Here is a 21,124-nt window from a genome sequence, read left to right on the forward strand (position 1 = left end):
TAAATCATGTTCACTGAAAAAAGAAATCACATATCCAATGGAAATTTTCCATGCGTTTAGCATTGGCGTAACTAGAGGGGGGGCCAGGGGGGCCAGGCCCCCCCAGAATCCGCCAGGCCCCCCCCAGAAATTTTTCATGACTTTATATATGGAAATTAGAAAAAATCTGAAAACCACTGTCGTGGTGACAAACGTAGATCTATAATAGACATTTATATGGCATAATATGTGTTCAAATTGACAGTTATTGGAGACTATTCTCAACTTGTCACTCTTTACAAGATCATTGTTCAAAATGGTCTATGTAATTAGTTAGTTTTGATTTCCAAACATTATATAACCAGAAATATATAAATAGCAATGCTTTGTTAGTCTTCTTTTTTGAATCGCTGAGAAATCAAATCTAAATGATAATTTCCAGGAATTCTTTGATGAGTATCTTCAAGAATCTTTGAATTTTCTAGCAGCATTACTGCAAAATATGGTTGAGTGCTTCTTTGTGGAATTCAAGTATCATGTGGGAAAAAATCTGGTTGAATTTGCAATGGAATTCCAGCAAAAGTTTTTGAATTCCTAGTGAGAATAGATGCTACATAATAAGAAATGATTTATGTAGCTCAAGCGTAAACGCAAGTGTATTATTTAAAACCATGCTGGAGGTGACCTCTAGTCGGTCACTAATACCTTTTATTTCGTGTATTTGTGCGTCTATCAAACAATGCACACATTCAAAAGGCCATTGATGATATTTTAATATATTTAAAAGCTTTTGCTGCAGGGGTAATCTTGAAGGTATTCATGATTGGATTCCTTAAAGATTTCTCGGAGATAATTGTGAAAGAATTCCTGGATGACTACTTGGAGAATTTCTTGGCTTCTGTGTCCCTCTAAAATTATCTAAAAGAATTCCAATACAAATCGCTGGAGGAGTCCCTCTAGCAATCCTTCAAATTATTCAAAAAATCTACAAGTAATTCTAAAAAAAACCTGGAGTGAATCCGTGATAAAGTTTATGAACGGATTACTGAAATTTTTTAACTAATCGCTGAATATTTTTTTGTGAAAATTCAGAGAGAGATTTCGGAAGAAATCATTACAGGAATTCTCGGAGCAAAACCTGCAGGAATCCCTGGAGAAATTTCTGAAAGTATACCTGGAGGATTTCCTGGATTAATTCCTGGAGGAATCCAAACAGTAATTATGCGAGAATTTCAGGAAAAAAAATCTGAAGAATCCGCATCAGGAATCCCTGTAGAAATTACTAGAAAAAATTTAGATGAATCCTTGGAGGAATTTCAGGACGCATTCCTGGAGGAATCTCTGGAGGAATTCTTCGAGAAATCACAGGAGCAATTCCTAGATGTATTTCTGGAGGAAATCCTGGACAACCTTCTGGACAAATTCCATGCGGAATCCCTGAAGAAGTTCCTGGACTAATGCCTAGAGCATTAGGGGATTTTTTTATTATCGTACAAATTGGTACGAAATCCTGGAGAATTTTCTGCACAAATTCCTGGCGGAATCCCTGGAGAAGTTAATGGAGAAATTTCTGAAAGAGGCATCCCTGGAGAAGTTCCAGGAGTAATGCCTGGAGCATTAGAGAAATTTCTGATGAAATTCCAAGATAAATTTCTTAAAGAATTCCCAGAGGAATTTCTGGAGAAATTCCAGGAGGAATTCCATGAGGAATTCTTAGAGGAATTCATGGAGGAATTTCTGGAAGAATTATTGAAGGAATTTCACGGAAGAATCCTTAGAGGAATCCCTAAAGGAATTTCTGATATATTCCTGGAGTAATTCCTGGTGGAATTTCTGGAGGAATCCGTGAAATAACTCCTGGACGGATTTCTAGAGGAATCTCTCTCTCTTCTTGGCGTAACGTCCTCATTGGGACAAAGCCTGCATCTCAGCTTAGTGTTCTATGAGCACTTCCACAGTAATTAACTGAGAGCTTCCTCAGCCAATGACCATTTTGCATGCGTATATCGTGTGACAGGCACGAAGATACTTTATGCCCAAGGAAGTAAAGGAAATTTCCTTCACGAAAAGATCCTGGACCGACCGGAAATCGAACCTGTCACCCTCAGCATGGTCATGCTGAATACTCGTGCGTTTACCGCCTCGGCTATATGGGCCCTTTCTAGAGGAATATCTGGAGTTGAAATTCATGTATTAATTCTTGGAGGGAACCTGCAAGAATTTCCGGAGGAATCCCTTGGAAAAATCCCCATGAAATTTCCTAAAAAATCTATCTCCTGAAAGAATATCTGAAGTGATCTCTAAAGTATTTCCTGCAGAAATTCTTGAAGGAATGCTGTAGGAATTTCCGAAGAAATTCCTGGAGGGATTCCTGGATCAATTTCTGAAGAAATTGCTGTAGGAATTTCTGAAGAAATATCTGGGGTAGATCTTCGTGCAATTCCTGGAGGAGTCCCTGGAGAAATGCCTGGATGAAATCCTGGAGGAATACCTGGAATAATTCCTGGATAAATTCACAGAGAAATTTCTGGGGGAATTACTGAAGGAATCATTGGAGGATTTCCTAGAGAATTCCCGAAGAAATCCTTGAAAGAATTCCTAGAGGAATCTCAGGAGGAATTCATACAGGAACCCCTGGAGGAATTCTTGGAATAATTCCTGGAAAAACTCTGGGAGGAATTTCTTAAGGAGCCCCAGGCATTCCTTTAGGAGGACTTTCTGAAGGCATTCCTTGGGCATTTCTGAAGAAACCTCTTAAGGAATTCCTGGAAAAATTCTTAGAGAAATTTCTACAGAAATTCTTGGAAGAATCCCTGGGGGAATTCTTGGAAAGAACCCTGAAGGAATCCCTGAAACAAACTTCCATGCGGAATCACAGGAGGAATTCCTGGAGAAATCTTTATAGGAAATCTTGAGGAAATTCCATGACTCTATTCATGGAAGAATTCCAGGAGGAATCCCGGCCTAAATCAATTCTTTGAAAAATTCTTCAATGAATTCCTGGAATAATCTGTAGAGGAATTCTGGAAGGAATCCATGGAGAAATTTCTGAAGAAATTCCTAGAGGAATTCTGAGAGGAATTTCTGGTGGAGTCCCAGGAGAAATTTGAAAAGGCATTTCTGGAGGAATTCCAGGAGCAATTTCAGAAGGAATTTCTGGAGGAATTACTGGAGGAAGTATCGGTGGAATTTCTGGAGGAATCCATGAAATAATTCCTGGAGGAATGTGTAGAGGAAACCGAGGAGAAGAAATTCCTGGATTAATTCTTGGAGGTAACCCTGGAAGGTTTTCTGGAGGAATTCCTGGAAGAATTCCTGAAGCAATTGCTGTACGAATTCCTGGATCCATTCCTGAATAAATTCCTGGAGGTATTCCTGAAGAAATACCTGGGGTAATTCCGGTGAAATTCGTGGTAGAAATGCCTGGATGAATTCCTGGAAGAATGCCAGGGCAATATCTGGAATAATTCTTGAATGAATTCCGGAAAGAATTTTTGGGGAAATTTTTAAAAGAATCCCTTGAGGATTTCCTGGAGGATTCCTGAAAAAATATTTGGAAGAATTCCTAGAGAAATCTCAGGAGGAATTCATGCAGGAATCCCAGGGAAAATTATTGGAATAATTCTTGGATAAACTCTGGGAGGAATTCTTGAGGAAATTTCTTAATGAATCCCTGGAGATAGATAAATTCTTGGAGAAATTTCTGTAGTAATTTCTGAAGGAATCTTGGAATGCCTGGAGGAATCCCTATAGAAATCTCTGGAGGAACTTCTGAAGGAATGCCTGGAGGAACCCCGGGATACATTTCTGGAGACATTCCTGTATCAATTGCTGGAGGAGTATCTCGAGAAATTCATTAGGAAATCCTTTGAGGAAACCCTGGAGAATTGCCTTCAAGATTCCCTGAAGAAATTTCGGGACTGATGCCTGGAGCAATCTCTGGATAAATTTCTAGATGAATTCCTGGTGGAGTTTTTAGAAGAATTCTGGGAGGGACCTCTAGAAGAACTCCCGGAGCAATGTCTAGATGAATTCCTAGAGAAATCCTGGGATGAGTCCATGGAGAAACTCCCAGAAGAAATTTCTAAAGAAACCTCTTGAAAAATTCCTAGAGGAATCCTTAGAGAAATTTCTAGAGAAATTCAAGGAAGATTTCTGGGAAAATTCTTGGAAAAATCCCTGGAGGAATCCCTGAGGTAATTTCTGGAGGAACCTCAAGAGGAATGCCTAGAAAGTTCTGGACAAATTCCTGCAGGAAGTTCTGGATAAATTCCTTGCGGATTCCCAGGATTAATTCCTGGATAAATTTGTAAAGGAATTTTCGGGGAAATTCCGAGGAACTATTCCTGGAATGAATTCCTGGAAGAATCTTGAGAGAAATTCTGGAAGCAATTACTGGAGGAACTCCAGACGAAATTCCAAGAAAAATTTCTGAAGAAATTCCGAGATAAATTTCTAAAGAAATTCCAAGAGAAATTTCTGAATAAATTCCAATAGAAATTTGTAGAGTAATTCCCAGAGCGATTTTGGATGAATTCCAGGAGGAATTCCTGGAGGAATTGCGGTAATATTCCTGGAGGACTTTCTGAAGAGATTCTTGGGGTAATTCTTAAGAAACCTCTTGAGGAATTCCTGGAGGCATCCTTAAAGGGGAAATTCCGTAGATGTAGAACTATTAATGGAAGAACTCCAGGAGGAATCCCTAAACGAATACACTGAGGAATCCCTAAATGAATTCCTTGAAGAATCTCTAGAGGAATTCTGGTAGAAATTCATGGAGAAATTTCTGAAGGAACTCCTGGAGAAATTTTTAGAGGAATTCTGAAAGGAATTTCTGGTGGAGTGCCAGGAGGAATTTCCAGAGGAATTTCTGAAGGAATTCCAGGAGGAATTCCAGAAGGATTTTCAGGAGGAATTACTGCAGGAATCATCGGTGGAATTTCTGGAGGGATCCATGAAATAATTCCTGGAGGAATGTGTAGAAGAAACCCTAGAGAACAAATTCCTGGATTAATTCTTGGAGGAAACCCTGGTAGAATTCCGGGATCCATTCTAGAATAAATTCCCGGAGGAATTCCTGAGGAAATACCTAGGGTAATTCCCGTAGAAATTCTTGGTGGAACTCTTGCAGAAGACACTTATAACACGCGACGCGAGACAGACACAACACTTATTATTCTTACAAAACGTTAAAAAGGAGATATAATTACCTTTTTGAGTCGACCGGTTTCGGGCTCGTTGTTGCCCATCGACAGGACGATGTCCGACCGATGGGCAACAGTCCGACTCTTGCAGAAGTCCCTGGAGAAATGCCTGAATAAAATCCTTTTTATTCATTTTATTCAGAATTCGTTTTGAAAGAATAACAGAAGAAATTTCCGGTGATTCCCTGGAGGAACTCGAAGTAATTTCTGAAGAAACCCGATGAGCAATCCCGGAAGCAATTCCATGGGGAACTCTATGGAATCTCAGGAGAGCTTTCTTAGCGAATACCTGGAAGAATTTTAGTAGGAATATTTCTGGATAAAAAAATTGAAGAAATCAATGTCTGCAGTAATTGTTGAAGGAAGACTAGGATCCCTAAAGGTTTTTTTGTACAATTTTTTCAAACAATTCTTGGAGTATTTTTTAATAATCTCTAAGTAAAATTTTCTAAAAGATTTTCTGGAATACATTCCTGCAGAAATACTTCGAATCATTCCAGATGTAATTATTGGAGCAATCTCTAGTAGAATTCTGGAAGCATATATGGAGAAATCCCTGTAGAAATTTCTGAATACCTGCAGAAATACCTTAAAGGATCTCTGAAGAAATTCCTAAAGGAAACCTCGAAAATAGCACTGGAAAAATTGCTAGAGGAACCTCTAAAGATGTCCCAGGACAAATCCCCGAAAAAATGTCTAGTGGAATCCCTAGATGAATTTTTGATTGAATTTCTGGAAGAAGCCATGATGGAATCACTGAAGCAAGCTATGGAAAAACATCTTGGAGAAATTGTTCGTATATGAGTACGAACAATTTCTCCAAGATGTTTTTCCATAGCTACGAAACTATGAACATATAGTTTACGAAACTATGAACAAATCTAAAACAGTCATTTTGATTACTCAAAACTACAATACCAATTTGCATATACACGTATCAGGCTCCCATCCCGCTTAAAATTCATCTCAAGTCAGGCCCCCCCTGGGCCCCCTCCAGGAAAAAATCCTAGTTACGCCAATGGCGTTTAGCTTTATAACTGTTATTGAATTTTCCGATGAAATTTTTTTCGGAAATATCACATGAAATCAATACGGCATATGGAAAACATTAGGAAATCATATAGTTTATATTGGAAAATCACAAAACTTCGCAAAATCTATGTGATATTCCCATATAATTCAATGGACATGCATATGAAAACAATCCATGTGAAAATCAGATGGAAACAATGTGAAAACTTTTTTCAGTGTATGGGAATCCGTATTGACGAAGTATATATATATATATAGGTATATCGATTGTACTTACTACTCAAAATTCTCAAAATTAGGTTGTTTTCTCTTTCTCCCCTACCGATGTTGTCAAAAACAAAGCGAGCTTCATCGACCCACCGGGGGTACTTAAGCCCAAAAAGCCAATTTCGGGTAAATACCGTTTTTGTGAACATTAGGTTATAAAACTCACGTTTGAGTTGAATTTACCTACTCTTGAGTAATTTTTTTTGCTGGAGTTGAAAGCAAACTACCTAGTGTGAGTTTAATCGATTTATTCGAATTTGAGTTATTGGGCCGAACTAAGGGGTTGCGTCAAAAAACTTAAATTTGGGTAGTTTGGCGGCTCCGTGTAAGTTGCCTTTACCTCCAGCTAAAAATATACTCAAGAGTAGGTAAATTCAACCCAGGACTCCTTTCATTGAACTTAAATTTGGGTAAATCTACGTTTACCCATAATTAGCTTATTGACCTCAAGGAGAGAGAGGAAAAATAACCTCTAATTTTGGATAACTAATTAATTTGATATACTCATCCTAAATACGACCCTAAAGACCAAAAATAAGGTAGTTTGAATTTTCCGTGGAGGACATAAATAACCAAAAAAGCAGGCACTTGGACTTTCCATTTACGTTGACAAGAGGCTGTCCAATTATTACGTAAGGAAAATTTCACGTTTTTTTGTAAAAAAAAACCTATTGTAAAATTTTTCGTGGGAAGCTCCTAATATTTTTGTACGTTACGTTAGATTTCTCAAACCCCCATATATTCAAATCTTCTCAGTGGTAGGTACCAGTCGTTCAGTACTGCGAAAATGAGGCAGATATTTTTATTGGGTCAGTATCATACTGCCCCCACTTGCAAAACAGTCCCATATGAATAGGAACCCCCGCAAAGATGGGACTGTTATGCGAGTGGCGGCAGTATACTTCCAATCAGATTTTTTTTTCTATTTTATCAAAATAGATAAAATTTGAAATATGTCGATAAATTTATGAAGAAAAGGTTAAATTTAATTTGTACATGATTTCGTTATTTTTGAAACATTTTGTTTTTTTTAGTGCATTTTATATTTTTCATAATCACAAATACATTTTGCTGCATATTTTGGAACTTCTACCTCTCCTGTCAAATTTTTTCGTTATGTGCTATATAAGTTCCAGATGCAACATGTTTATAACAATCAGAATCAATGTTTTGGTTGATTTGGTTTGTAGACGGTTGTAACTAAGATTGACTGAAACAATCAGATTATACTTCAGTTACAAATTGGTTTCGCAAGTTTCGACTAATGATGACGTTTGTTTTCATTTTGCTAGTAGTTATAAAAATGTTATACCTCAGTTTGGCATTAACAACAGGATTTTAATAGGTTTTAATTTTGTTTGTTTCATGAAAACTGAGTTGCAACATGTTTGCAACGATGATCATTTCCATTTTAGTGGCAGGTGCTACTTGGGGTCACAGTGGTTCAGGTTCAGCTGCGTTACCTGCACTGTGATTTGTTCACTGCGGCTTTTTTGAATGCCGGGCACCTTGACCACCCGTTGGATGCCTGTTGTTCACGGATTTCCCGGTACAGACCAGACAGATGGGTGGATTCGTGCAGCTTTGTGCCTTATGGCCTTTGGCGCTGCATCTCCTGCACAGTTTGCTCCTGTCAGGGCTTTTGCATTCCCCCCACTGAACAAAGAGTTAAGACACGAAAATTAGCGTGCATCGAAAATCTCTGCCAGGCAGCGAATTCGACACCCTGGGGGGATGTCTACAGAGTAATCATGGCCTTAACGAAGGGAGCGTCAGCACCCCCGGAACGCTCACCCGAGATGCTGCAGAGGATCATGGAAACGCTGTTCCCGCGCCACGATATCAGACCATGGGCTGCTGGTCGAACCGACCAAGGAGACGAACGATAAGCTCATTGTAATAGCGAAGTCACTCAAGATGAACAAGGCTCCGGGTCCCGACGGTGTCCCGACGATAGCCATCAAGTCGGCCATCGCTCTGGGCTCTCGGATAACCAGTTAGGCTTCCGGAAAGGTCACTCGACGGTGGACGCTATTAAGGCCGTAACCGAAACGGCCGAGATAGTGCTCCAGAGAAAGCGTAGAGGAATTCGTTACTGCGCGGTCGTCACGTTGGATGTGAAGAATGTGTTCAACAGCGTCAGCTGGGCTGCCATTGCATTGAATGCGCCTATCAACATCTAGGAGTCCCGGATAGCTTACGCCGGATACTGGAGAGCTACTTCCAGAATAGGGTGCTACTCTATGACACTTAGGGAGCATCCATTTAGTACGTCACGCAAAATTTAAGAATTTTCGAGCCCCCCCCTCCCACATTCGTACGGGTTTTTCGTATACCTAATGCATTGCTTGTCACACTTTCCAGAAACCCCCCTCCCCCCTCTGAGCGTGACGTACTTAATGGATGCCCCCTTAGAGGAGGGCGAAATGAAGTACAACATCACCGCGGGAGTACCACAAGGGTCAACGAAACGTGGAGCGGCTCGAGGGTACCCATAGGTTGATGGGCCTTAGGGTCATCAGCGCATACCGTACGGGGTCAAAGGACGCCGTATGCGTGCTAGCGGGTTAATGCCCATAGCACTTGTGGTGGCGGAAGACGAGAAATGCTTCGAGAGACGCGGTACAAAAGGCGTCAATGCTGAAATGACAGAGAGATTGGGATTCCTCCAGCAAGGGTAAATGGACACACAGGCTCATTTCGAGCGTGTCCAATTGGACGAGCAGGCTCCATGGCGAGGTAAATTTTCTCTTGATTCAATTTCTGTCAAGTCATGAATGCTTTAGGTGGTATCTGCACAGATTCGGACATGCAGGCTCCTCTACATGGCCGGAGTGTGCAGACTGCGATGAGACCGCGGAGCATGTGCTCTTTGAATGCCCACGCTTCGTGGAGCAAAGGTCGAGTATGCAAGAGGGATGCGGTAGAGATATCACTCCTGATAACATTGTTGAAAGGATGTGTACGAGGGAGGACAAGTGGGATTCCGTTACTTCCACGGTTTCTCGGGTCGTACTTCAACTACAGAGAAAATGACGAGCCGAGCAACAGCTAGTTGAGTTGGCTCCCCTTTCCCATCCAAGAGGTTCAGTCCAACGGGTAGTAAAGTACTAGCAAGGACCCGAGCCTCCGAGGGAAAGTGAACATCTTAAGGAGGTAGCAGGTGGGACGCTTACCATTAGAGTGTACTCATGTATGAAGTCACCCCCTTCTCGAAGTCATCTCTAACGGGCGTACCGCGAAAGTAAGGAAGAGAGAGAAAGAGGTTTTAGTGTCGACCCAACATAACCCGAGGAACCACCTCTTGGATATCTGTAAAAGCATGATCACCAATATTAACTTCTTTTCTCGATCAGCCTAGATAGCTGTGTAGTGTTAGTAGCGGTTGGTTCAACTGGTTAAGAATAGCACTACGGACCGCCTTTTCCAGTGGTAGGAGTCCACTCATCAGGTGACCCCTAATTCAAGGTGCTCTGCGGCTTTACGCTTACCGTGCCTGTGGAGTACCAGGGCACCCTCCACAGTATTTGCCCTTACTGTGCTAATCGGAGCAATAGCGCGGTGAACCTTGTGTCTCTCCGAGACAATCAGCTGCCCTTCTTCAATCTCATACTTGAGGCTGAATAAGGGCGGGATTATGAAGATGTTATTAATTAGTTTAAATTTTCACCTATATGGTTTCGCATTATGCGTTTTACACAGTGTATTCTGTGCATCCTCGCCTTTGGCGCACTCAAATCGGTAGCGATCTGGCTTTATTGCTGCTGTTCTTTTTTGTGCTGTGATTGTTAAGAGTTTAATCTAGCCTAGCTTGGGTAGTGGCTACGGTTAGGATAGCTCAAATCATTCTTCAACACAAAAGAACTGCAATCTTTGTATACTTATGCAAAATGGTACAGCCCAAGTGGCGTTAGTCCAAAAACCTTACTTTCCCAAGGGGAATTTCTATCTAGGAAACCTTGTGAATCCGGTGTTTGCTACTTTCAGTAAAAATGAAATGGCAAACTCACGTGTCATGCCTCGAGCATGTGTGCTTGTCAACAACGCAATCGTTGCTACACTCATCTCTGAACTAACTACTAGAGATGTATGTGCTATCACAATCGATGTATCTGTTGGAAACCTCAACAGGAAATACGTTTATTGTTCGGTTTATTTACCGCGTGATGAACCATCCCCTACGGATGCTTTCAAGCAAGTCATTGTATACTGCACTTCAAAATGCCTTCCGCTAATTGTTGGTAGTGATGCTAATGATCACCATATAATCTGGGGCAGCTCAGACATCAATTTGAGAGGCTCCAGTTTGATGGAATACTTAAGTAGTACAGATCTTGGATTACTTAACATAGGCAACCGCCCAACCTTCATGGTATTCGCTAGAGAGGAAGTGTTAGACATAACGCTTTGCTCTAGCGGAATTTGTCACGAGCTGACCAATTGGCATGTGTCAGATGAAGAATCTTTATCTGACCATCGCTACATCTCTTTTGAACATGTAATTGTTACTTCGCAAACTTTACGTTTCAGGAATCCTCGGTCAATCAACTGGGATCTCTTGACCGATTTGGTTGCAGCCAAATCTCATGGATACTCACCGTCCATTGACACTCCATGTGCTTTAGATGATGCCGTTGATACTACAACGGCCTTCATCATGGAAACTTTTGAAGAAGCTTGCCCTCTGCGGTCTGTGAGGACCACAAGGGGAACCCCTTGGTTGAACTCTGATCTGGCGAAGCTCAGGAAACAATTTAGAAAGAGTTGGAACAGACGACGTTCGGCTGGATCGGAGGCATTCAGGTCGGCTCGCAAGGCCTACCAGAAAGCTCTTCGGTCTGCTGAACAATCCGGCTGGAAAAACCTTTGTACAAATGTTTCCAGTTTGAGTGAAGTCAGTCGGTTGAACAAAACCCTTGCAAAATCTAAGGATTTTCAAGTGAACGAACTTCGTTTACCAAATGATGATTTCACTTCCTCTGATTGGAATGTTTATTCAGTACACACTTCCCCGGATGTGTGGATATTACATCTTCGGATGAACCTGATGTCTTTTCTTGCAGTTATGACTCTCTGGCTTCGGCTCGGAGTATCATAACTGTAGAATCGATTGAGTGGGCACTAAATAGCTTTGCTCCATTCAAATCTCCTGGGGCAGATGGGATTTATCCTATTTTGCTTCAGAAGGGATTTGATTATTTCAAACATGTTTTGAAAAAATCTACTTGTTTGCAGTTTTGCTACAGGGTATATTCCCAAATCCTGGCGGGATATTACTGTAAAGTTTATTCCAAAAGTGGGTCGTGCGTTGTATGAAGAAGCAAAGAGTTTCAGACCTATCAGTTTGACCTCTTTTCTTCTGAAATGCTTAGAACACATTGTCGACCATCACATCCGTGATGTTCTTCTGGCCAATGTGCCTCTTCATGTGAACCAACATGCTAACCAATCTGGAAAGTCCACTGTGACTCTTTTACACAAAGTTGTTTACGATATCGAGAAGGCATTCGCTCAAAAGCAATCTTGTTTGGGTGTTTTCTTAGATATCGAGGGTGCCTTTGACAACGAGCCTTTCGATGCCATATTGGAAGCCGCACGGGGCCACGGTATATCTCCAATTATTTCCAATTGGATTCACCAAATGCTCAAAAACCGACATCTCTTCTTGACATTGCGTCAAGCGGCGATTAGGAAATTGAGTGTTTGTGGATGCCCCCAAGGGGGAGTCTTGCCACCACTTTTGTGGAATCTCGTAGCAGATACGCTATTGAGGCAACTCAATAATAGCGGTTTTCCTACTTATGGTTTTGCCTTCGACTACCTAACATTGTTAGTTGGTATGTGCATCAGCACCCTTTTCGACCTGATGCAAAACGCCCTTCAGGTAGTTGTGGGTTGGTGTCACCAATATGGCCTTTCGGTTAATCCGAGTAAAACATCTATAATAGATCTTTAGATTTTAGATTGTTCTTTTCACGGAAAGGCGAAACCGTAATGGTGTTCGACCTTTACGTCTCTTGGATTCTGAAATCAATGTGACTGAACAGGTAAAATACGTTGGAGCCGTTCTTGATTCCAAGCTTTCCTGGACACCTCACATTGAGTTCAGAATCAAGGAAGCTTGTATGGCCTTCGGGCAATGCCGGCGTACTTTTGGTACAACTTGGGGTCTAAAACCCAAGTATATCAAATGGATTTACACAACTGTGGTTCGGCCAATATTAGCTTATGGATGTCTTGTGTGGTGGCAAAAGGGTGAAGTGAGAACGGTCCAATCAAAATTAGGCCATCTCCAAAGGATGTGCTTAATGGCGATGTCTGGAGCGTTCTCTTCAACTCCCACGGCAGCGCTCGAAGTTCTCTTTGACGTTGGGGAACGTTCAAAAATTACGTCCAACATTTGGGGGAGGGGGGGGGGGTCTAGAAAAGTGTGATAGTACGTGTATTGGGTATAGGGAAATTGCGTGACAGAGGGGGGAGGGGGGTCTAGAAATCCCGAAAAACGATGGACGTAATTTTTGAATCTTCCCTTGCCCCACTACACTTTCATCTCAAACAAGAAGCACTTTCTTGCACTCACCGTCTATGGGTACTCGGTTTACTAGAGGAAACTCCTGTGAACCGCAAATCAACACAAACCTCGTTGTTTCCACTTTTGGTGAATGGGGCACGTTCGGTGAGTACTAGATTTGTAGTAATGAGCTGAATTTTAGTATGGTGAGAAGGTCAATTCTCCGTTTCTGCAGTGAAATGGTACAAAAAGCGTGGGTATTATGATTCCTTGCCTAATTTGATGCTGTTTGAGCAAAACTTTGGGCAACAGTGTTGTTATTTTCTCCATTTCTTGCAACATAAACAACATAGTTATCCAAAGTTTTGCTCAAACAGCGTCAAATTAGGCAAGTAATCATAATACCCACGCTTTTTGTACCATTTTATTGCAGAAACAGAGAATTGACCTTCTCACCATACTAAAATTCAGTTCATTACTACAAATCTAGTACTACACCGAACGTGCTCCATTGGGACAAAGTTGTCTTTGATCCAAGTGATCTAAGAATTGCTTGTAATTTCCCATATACGACGTTTCCCACGAAATTCCCTTCCCGGAAATAGTGGACATCTGGATATCTGGAGAGAAGTATTTCAGACGGCATCGTATGTTACACTGATGGCTCCCTTCTCGAAGGTCGAGCAGGTGCTGGTGTTTATTCTCGTGAGCTAAGGCTGCATCAGTCTTACTCACTTGGTAGACACTGCACCGTTTTTCAGGCCGAAATCTTTGCTCTTATGTGCGGAGTGCAATTAGCACTTCAGCAGCGCGTAATGGGAAAAGTAATATACTTCTGTTCAGATAGCCAGGCTGCTATTAAAGCACTTGCTTCGGCCAACTCCAGGTCGAAGATAGTTATCGCTTGTCGAACTCAAATCGAGGAGCTGAATTCAACAAACGCTGTTCACCTTGTATGGGTACCTGGCTATTCTTCCATCGCTGGAAATGAATTGGCTGATGAGTTAGCTCGCACTGGAGCATCACATGACTTCATTGGCCCTAGGCCAGCTATTCCGATATAGTGTTGGGTGAAGCTTCAGATTCACACCTGGGCTGCTACTCAACACAGACAATACTGGAATAGTTTGGAGTCATGTCAAATTGTATTGTACTGAGCCATTTCTAGGGTGGCAAAGTATCTAACAAATCTGCCAAAGCAGAATAGCAGCATGCTGCTCAAAGCATTGACTGGCCACTGCCGACTCAGCTATCACATGGCGAATATTCGGCAAGCTGATTCATTTGCCTGTGATAGCTGTGAATCCGATTATGGAACTTCGTATCATTTAATATGTAACTATCCAGTTTTTGCGCAACTGCGTTTCCGAGTACTCGGAAAACACTTATTAAGTGAAACTGACTTCAGAAACCTGAATCTTCAGGACGTTCTGCTGTTCTTGACCCGCTGTAGTAAAGAGCTATAGGCTTTCTGTACGTTTTATGCGTTATTACAGTGTCCTTTTCAGCACGCTATGTGGAATGCTTTTGCGTGTATGACGATCCTATTCGCTCACCTGTCTTTTCCCCTGTCCTATCCTTTTTCCTTCCCTTCTCCGGGCTAGGGCTGAATAGGCTCGTGTTCATGGCGTTGACACAAATTTCCCAAATGAAGGAGAACGTGTATCTAGAGCCTATCTACTGATACCTGATACCGTCGACCGAGTAAAATGGAGACGACTCCTATGTATACCCGGGTAGAGGCTAATGGCAAACAAAGGACAAAATAATAACTGGTTTTGCCATCATATCTCGTTTTGCCATTCTTCTGTTATTATGAAAAACTTAAAATGGCAAATCAATAGCAAAATATACAATCATAGCAAATCTTGTCATTGATATGTTATTCATAAATAATGCTAAATAACACATCAATAACAAAAATTACTATCATGGTAAAACTTGCAATTTAGCATATTTTATAATGAATTGTATAAAATATCAAAACAATAACATAATTTACATTCCTAGCTAAATTTGCCATTGTTTTGATATTGTGAGAAATTATTTATAAACATAAGGCACCATAACATATTTTACTCTTAATATACCATTAACTATTATATTGTATATTTCAAGCATAACTTTTCAATTCGACGTATCTCGCAAAAGTAAACAAATCCGGATTCTCAGTTGTGTGTTTGATTCGCAATGGATTCTATTTGATGCACATCAATTTATGTTAATTTAGAACTCAAACAATTAATACAAATAGCTCATTTTACCTTTCTTCTGCTTCTTCAAAATTAATAACTGAATCTACCATTATTTTAAAATTGAATTTGAGCAACTTAACCTACCATTATTTTGATCGCCACATAAACAGCTAAATTTGTTCTTATTCTGTTATCAATAACTCAAGAATGTAATATTTTGTTATTCACCGATAACAATTAATTTGGGTCTTATTTTGTTATCAATATCTCAATAATAACTTATTTTGTTCTTCAATTTAATCCGCATGCTTTACCATTACTTTGTTATTACAATGGCAGAATAAGTTATTTTTAAGTTTTTCTGCCACCTAAATTTTGTTATTATTTTTGTTATTTTAACTCTTATTTCAAACAAACAAATAACACATTTTGCCATTCAAACATTCTGTTTTAATGGTAAAATTTGCCATGCTTTTGCCATTAAGCTCTACCCGGGTAGTAGAGGACATTTAGACTTTAGTCTGACCGGTAAGATAAGGTAATCAATGAATATGAAAGAAATGAATTTAAGATGTTTTATTATGAATAAAAGATATTTGATATGAACAAGAATGATTATTTCCTGAATCTTAAACCCCCAACGAATCAATAATAATTGTATTCCGATGCACTACAACGCCTATTACAACAGCTATAATATTTTAAAAATAGATTGCAATACAGCTCCTCACCCGCGGCCACCTAATAATTCTTCTTCCGACAACATATTCAATCGCGGCTGTCACCCACTTCACACTTCCGTCGTCGCGGTCGTGGCGTGGGTCGTCGTTGTCGTAAACGTCATCATCGTCATAAAGGAGAACCCCGATCGCCACATCTAACCGCCAGTTAATCCCCCGCCTAATGGCCCCTCATTAAATTCAAATTCGTTTGCCCACACGTATGATTAATTCTCCCCGTTCTCGTCTCTCCCCCCAACTAGGCCGCAAACCGCGACTTCTGGTGTGCCCGCCCCGCGCACCTTCGCTCGATACCGCTGGAGCTGTGGCGCAACCTGACGCACCCCAACGGGGGTCAATGTTCGCACGTGAACGCACCCTACCAGCAGCTGAGCGTGCAGAACTTCACCGACTACTTCGGTTCGGTGAACGTGTCTTCGCTAGAGCAGGTCAGCTGCAATGGGTTCGAGTTCGATTCGCGTATTTTCGGCCAAACCGTGATCACCGAGTTCGGGCTGGTGTGCGACCGGGCCCAGATGATGAGCATCGTGGAGATGTGCTTCCTGGCCGGGGCAGCGATGGGCGCCGTCGGCAGTGGCTGGATCTCGGATCAATTCGGCCGCCGGCACACGCTGATGTGCTTCGCGCTGATACAGGCCGTCACGGGTGAGTCGTGCTGCACTTCTGTTGTTGTGTATGGGGGTAGGTAATGACTAACGATGGGAAGTATTTAGGAGACAAATTGCACTGCTTTGATTGAGTGGGTTTTCAAGAGACTTAAAGTAGATGGAATGAGGTATAAATATCACGTGCTGAAGGTTGACAACGGTGTGCTTAGCTGCTACACGGTTCAGACGGTCTAGCATTCAAGGTGACAGTGATAGCGTTTTGCAGGGCAGTTATGGATGTCTTTATTGTGGAAGCATGTATGGAATGCAAACAGCGATTACAAGTGCATGCTGGTGGAAGTACATAACAGCAGTTTTATTGAGCGATCATTGTCAAGATCAGTTACTACACAGATAAAAAAGGCGTAGTGGGTTTATGGCATCATTAACATGATACCTCAATCACTTTCATATACTTATTTAATTTCTATCAATAGATTAATTATAGTATACAAATCATCAATGTATTATCATATTTTATACATCATTTATGAAAATAAGAATATTGGGCTGGAAGGCAAAATAGTGCACTCTTACCGGAGGATGTTTTCGATCAGTTGACAACCGTTTGACTCATTTGTCCATAGCTTAGTTCAAAAGCCTAACATTAAAATGCGATGCTCGGCAAACTTGTATATTTGAGTTTTTCCTACAATTATCACCAAGGATACCTGTTAGCACAGCTTCGTACCACCCTTCGACAGAGCAACCAGAGCGCAACATGGGGTCCACACAGGACGAGGCAACATCTGTTGACGGATCGACCATGAACCGAGCATAGGTATGTATTAGAGTCAGTCTAGTTAGAGTCTGGCGGACTGTCATTTTCGATCGGAGCCAATCGAGCATGACGTCACGGTGTAGCATTCATCGATGAGGACACTATGACGTCATGCTCGATTGGCTCCGGTCGAAAGTGACAGTCCGCCAGACTCTAATTATAGGGACTCTAGTATGTATGGGCGATACAAAGTGAGAGAGAAGTAGAATGTAAATAAAAATAAACAAGACCAGCGAGAAGATCAACAAAATGGTTAGAAGATTCCAAGAAATTAGTTGGTAAAAGGTAGATTAGTTTCAAGCCAAATTAGAGTTGGAAGTTAAGTGCAGTTCGACATACTTTTGAATTATTTGAGCTGATAGGTGATCGCGGTGATCAAAGGTGGTAATTGGTTTTGTGAATTTCATTGATTGAAGGTGAGCAAACTTGAGTGAATTTGTTGTTTATTTCTTGCAAAACAAAATGTTTGTCTGTAGGAATCAGCTGGACTAAAACCCGCGCAAAACTCCTCCATACCTGAAGGGGGAAATAAAAACCATTAAATGTAAGTAATTATAATAAGAAATAATCTGAAAAGAAATTAATATTTGATGTATTTATGTTTTTGCGATAATTATAATAAAGTTTCAAGCTGTCACACAACAAACAAGTGCTGCTCTGAAAATTAGGTTCGAATAGGGTGGTCCGATTTTGAACATTCTTGAAAATTTAATGATGTTCAGACCAAATCCCGAAATTCAAAGTCCCGACAGGACAGGTTTCAATTGCGCGGCTTGCGATCATCCGGATAATGAGGAATCGCAAATGATATTTTGTGACCACTGCCAGCGGTGGTATCACTTCGGCTGTGTTGGCGTCACAGCTGATGTCAAGGACGTTTCTTGGTGCTGTCAGAAGTGCATCGGGAGTGAAAGTGAAGGTGTTCCTGCTGACGTGCAAGAGGGCAGTGGCGTAGCAAGGGGGGGGCGGAGGGTGCGGTCCGCACCGGGCCCCTGAATTCAGGGGGCCTCCAAATCAGGGCAGGTCTAGTGTTATAAACCATCCCTGATTTGGAGGTCCCCTGAATTTGGGGCCCCAGTTTGAATAAAGTTCTGTGATTAGAGAAAGATTTCTATAAGTATAAGCTCAACACTTGCCGATCTGCTGATAGTTATATAGGGGCCTCTTTGTTATTATCAAGAGATTTTGGAATGGGGAACACATATGGCTATTTTGAAGTTCTATTAATTCAAAATGTACACACTTTATTCGTGTAGTTTTGTTAGTTTTGTTTATATTAGTTTGATGACTACTCTTTGCACCTGCAGGAGCCCCAAAATACAATAAAAAAATGTGCTCGAGATCAAAATTGAATTTTACGATATTCAATACCAAAATGGAAGTAAAATTCATGAGCATTATGAAAACATCCATGACATCCTAACCACAGAACCAAACATAGCTGTTGATTTAGCTTAAGATAGCAGCTGAAATTCAGGGGCCCATTTATCAAAATTAAGAATATCTTTTTCGATTTATCAGGCAGTTACTCCAAAGACTTCTACAAAAATTCCTCTAAGATTTTCTTCAGAACATTTTTTAGGGATTGCTTAAAAAAAAATTCTAAGCATTGGTGTACGAATACTTACAATGATTCCTAAAGGAACTCCTCCTAACATTTTTTCAGGATTTTTTTCATAAAATTATTGCGGATTTTAAGAAAAATTTCCACTCTGCGGTAGCCGCAGAGTCCTACCGCAGCTGTCAAAGTCCTACCGCAGACTTGAAAGTCATCTTATCATTGAAAAATATGGTCAAATCAAAGTATGCTTGCAAAGTAAAATGTCCTGAAAACCAACAACAAACAATGATCATCAGCGTCGTATCCAAGGCATCGCTTGGGACAGCTTGGACCGATCGATGATGCTCAGGAAAAATCAGTAGTCTGACAGCTGCGGTAGCTTTTCGTTCTACCGTAAAACGGAAAATTTTCTCCAAATTAGCAATATCAAGAAATCCTTCAGGAATTCCTTTGAGATTTTTTTATGTAGGAATTTCTTCAAGCAGTCGTTCAGAAATACCTCTTTGGAAACGGTCATAAAGCCATTCAAGGATTATGTCATGAAGCCCTTCAAGAAATCTTTTAGATGGACCATAAGAAATCTCTCCAAGAATGATTTTAGAGACTTCTTCGAGAAGGAATCTTGCAGGAGTTCCTCACGGAAAATATCATTGAGATCATGATTGGAGCCATACCTGAATGGATTCTTGGGAGATTTTCTAAAGAAATTTGAATGAATTCCCGAAGGAATCCTTGTAGAAATGTCTGTAGTATTTTTTGTAGAAATTAAAAAAAATCCTTGAAAAACCGCCTGAATGAATTCCAAGATGTGTTAGGAAAGAATCATTGGGTTGATTTTGGAGGTATATTTGATGATGTTCTGGAAGGGTTTTTGTGCAATTTCTCATCGTAATAGGCTGTTTTACCTCATGCAAATCTGATAGGAAAAGGCCTACTTTCCCACACCAAATTAACAGTGCTGTAATGGTTCATTACAGCACTGATTTGCGTTGCGTAATGAACCATTACAGCACTGTTTTCAGTTTTGATCAACTTCTCGATGCTTTCTGGATGCAGTTTTGAAAAATTGTGACAGCTGCACAGTATAACCTGCTATGATCAGATTTTCTTAAACATGGCTATGAGCATCAGTATGCAGTTCGATGAAAAATTTTATTCAAGTGGTAATTTATGAACTTGCAAAAAACGTTGTACGCAACTCGGTGCAGAACTCGATTTTTACAGCACTCGTCGTGATTATCCAACTCGGCAAGCCTCGTGGGATAAATGTACGACTCGTGCTGTAAAAATCGTCATTCTGCACCTTGTTGGGTAATAGTAGTTTACGCAACAAGGTGCAGAATGAAGATTTTTACAGCACGAGTTGTACACTTATCCAACGACGCTTACCGAGTTGAATAAGTACGACGAGTGCTGTAAAAATCGAGTTCTGCACCGAGATGCGTACAACGTTTTTTGCAATTTCATAAATTACCACTTAAGGATAGTTTTTAACAAAACTTTTACATCAAACTGCACACTGATGTTCATAGCCATGTTTAAGAAAGCCTGATCATAGCAGGTTATACTGTGCAGTTGTCACAATTTTTCAAACCTGCGTCCAGAAAGCATCAAGAAGTTGATCAAAACTGAAAACAGTGCTGTAATGGTTCATTACGCAACGCAAATCAGTGCTGTAATGAACGTTGTACGCAATGAACCGTTACAGCACTGATAATTTAGTGTGGGAAAGTAGGCCTCACGGTGTCAAAATTTCGATTATTATCGAACATTCATGTACCTCGGATTTTTCTTCGAAAATGATTAGGTTTTGGGCTATATAGTCATAATCGGACTACTAGAAAATATTTCATCGGCGAAAATTTTTCCATACATTTTGTATGGGACGTTTTTTGGACTAAAATAGTAGTTATTGATTTTTAGTATGGAAAATAGCCAAAAACTCACCTAACTCAAATTTTCCCCGATAGAATATTTTCAAATTTTGCATTTATACATTATAGCCAAAATTCTAACATTCTATGAAGAAAAATCCGAGGTACATGAAAGTTCGATAATAATCAAAATTTTGACACCGTGGGCCTTTTCCTGTCAGATTTGTGTGAGGTAAAACAGCCTATTACGATGAGAAATTGCAAAAACTACTATTACCGAATTAGTGAAAAATTACAAATTCTTTGGAGCAAATAAATAAAAACAATCTTCAA

The 21,124-nt window shown here is 40.6% G+C and overlaps 1 protein-coding gene across 1 annotated transcript in view; it reads left to right on the top strand.

The window, feature by feature from the left end:
• LOC109430479 (organic cation transporter protein) overlaps positions 1 to 21,124 on the top strand; it is a 177,338-nt gene that overhangs the window by 80,477 nt on the left and 75,737 nt on the right. Inside the window, exon 2 of the mRNA XM_062860730.1 lies at positions 16,171 to 16,573. Within this exon, the coding sequence (XP_062716714.1) occupies positions 16,171 to 16,573 (403 nt within the window). The remainder of the gene's footprint in view (positions 1 to 16,170; positions 16,574 to 21,124) is intronic.

The sequence above is a fragment of the Aedes albopictus genome, chromosome 3 (assembly GCF_035046485.1).
Source record: "Aedes albopictus strain Foshan chromosome 3, AalbF5, whole genome shotgun sequence".
Lineage (NCBI taxonomy): Eukaryota > Metazoa > Arthropoda > Insecta > Diptera > Culicidae > Aedes > Aedes albopictus.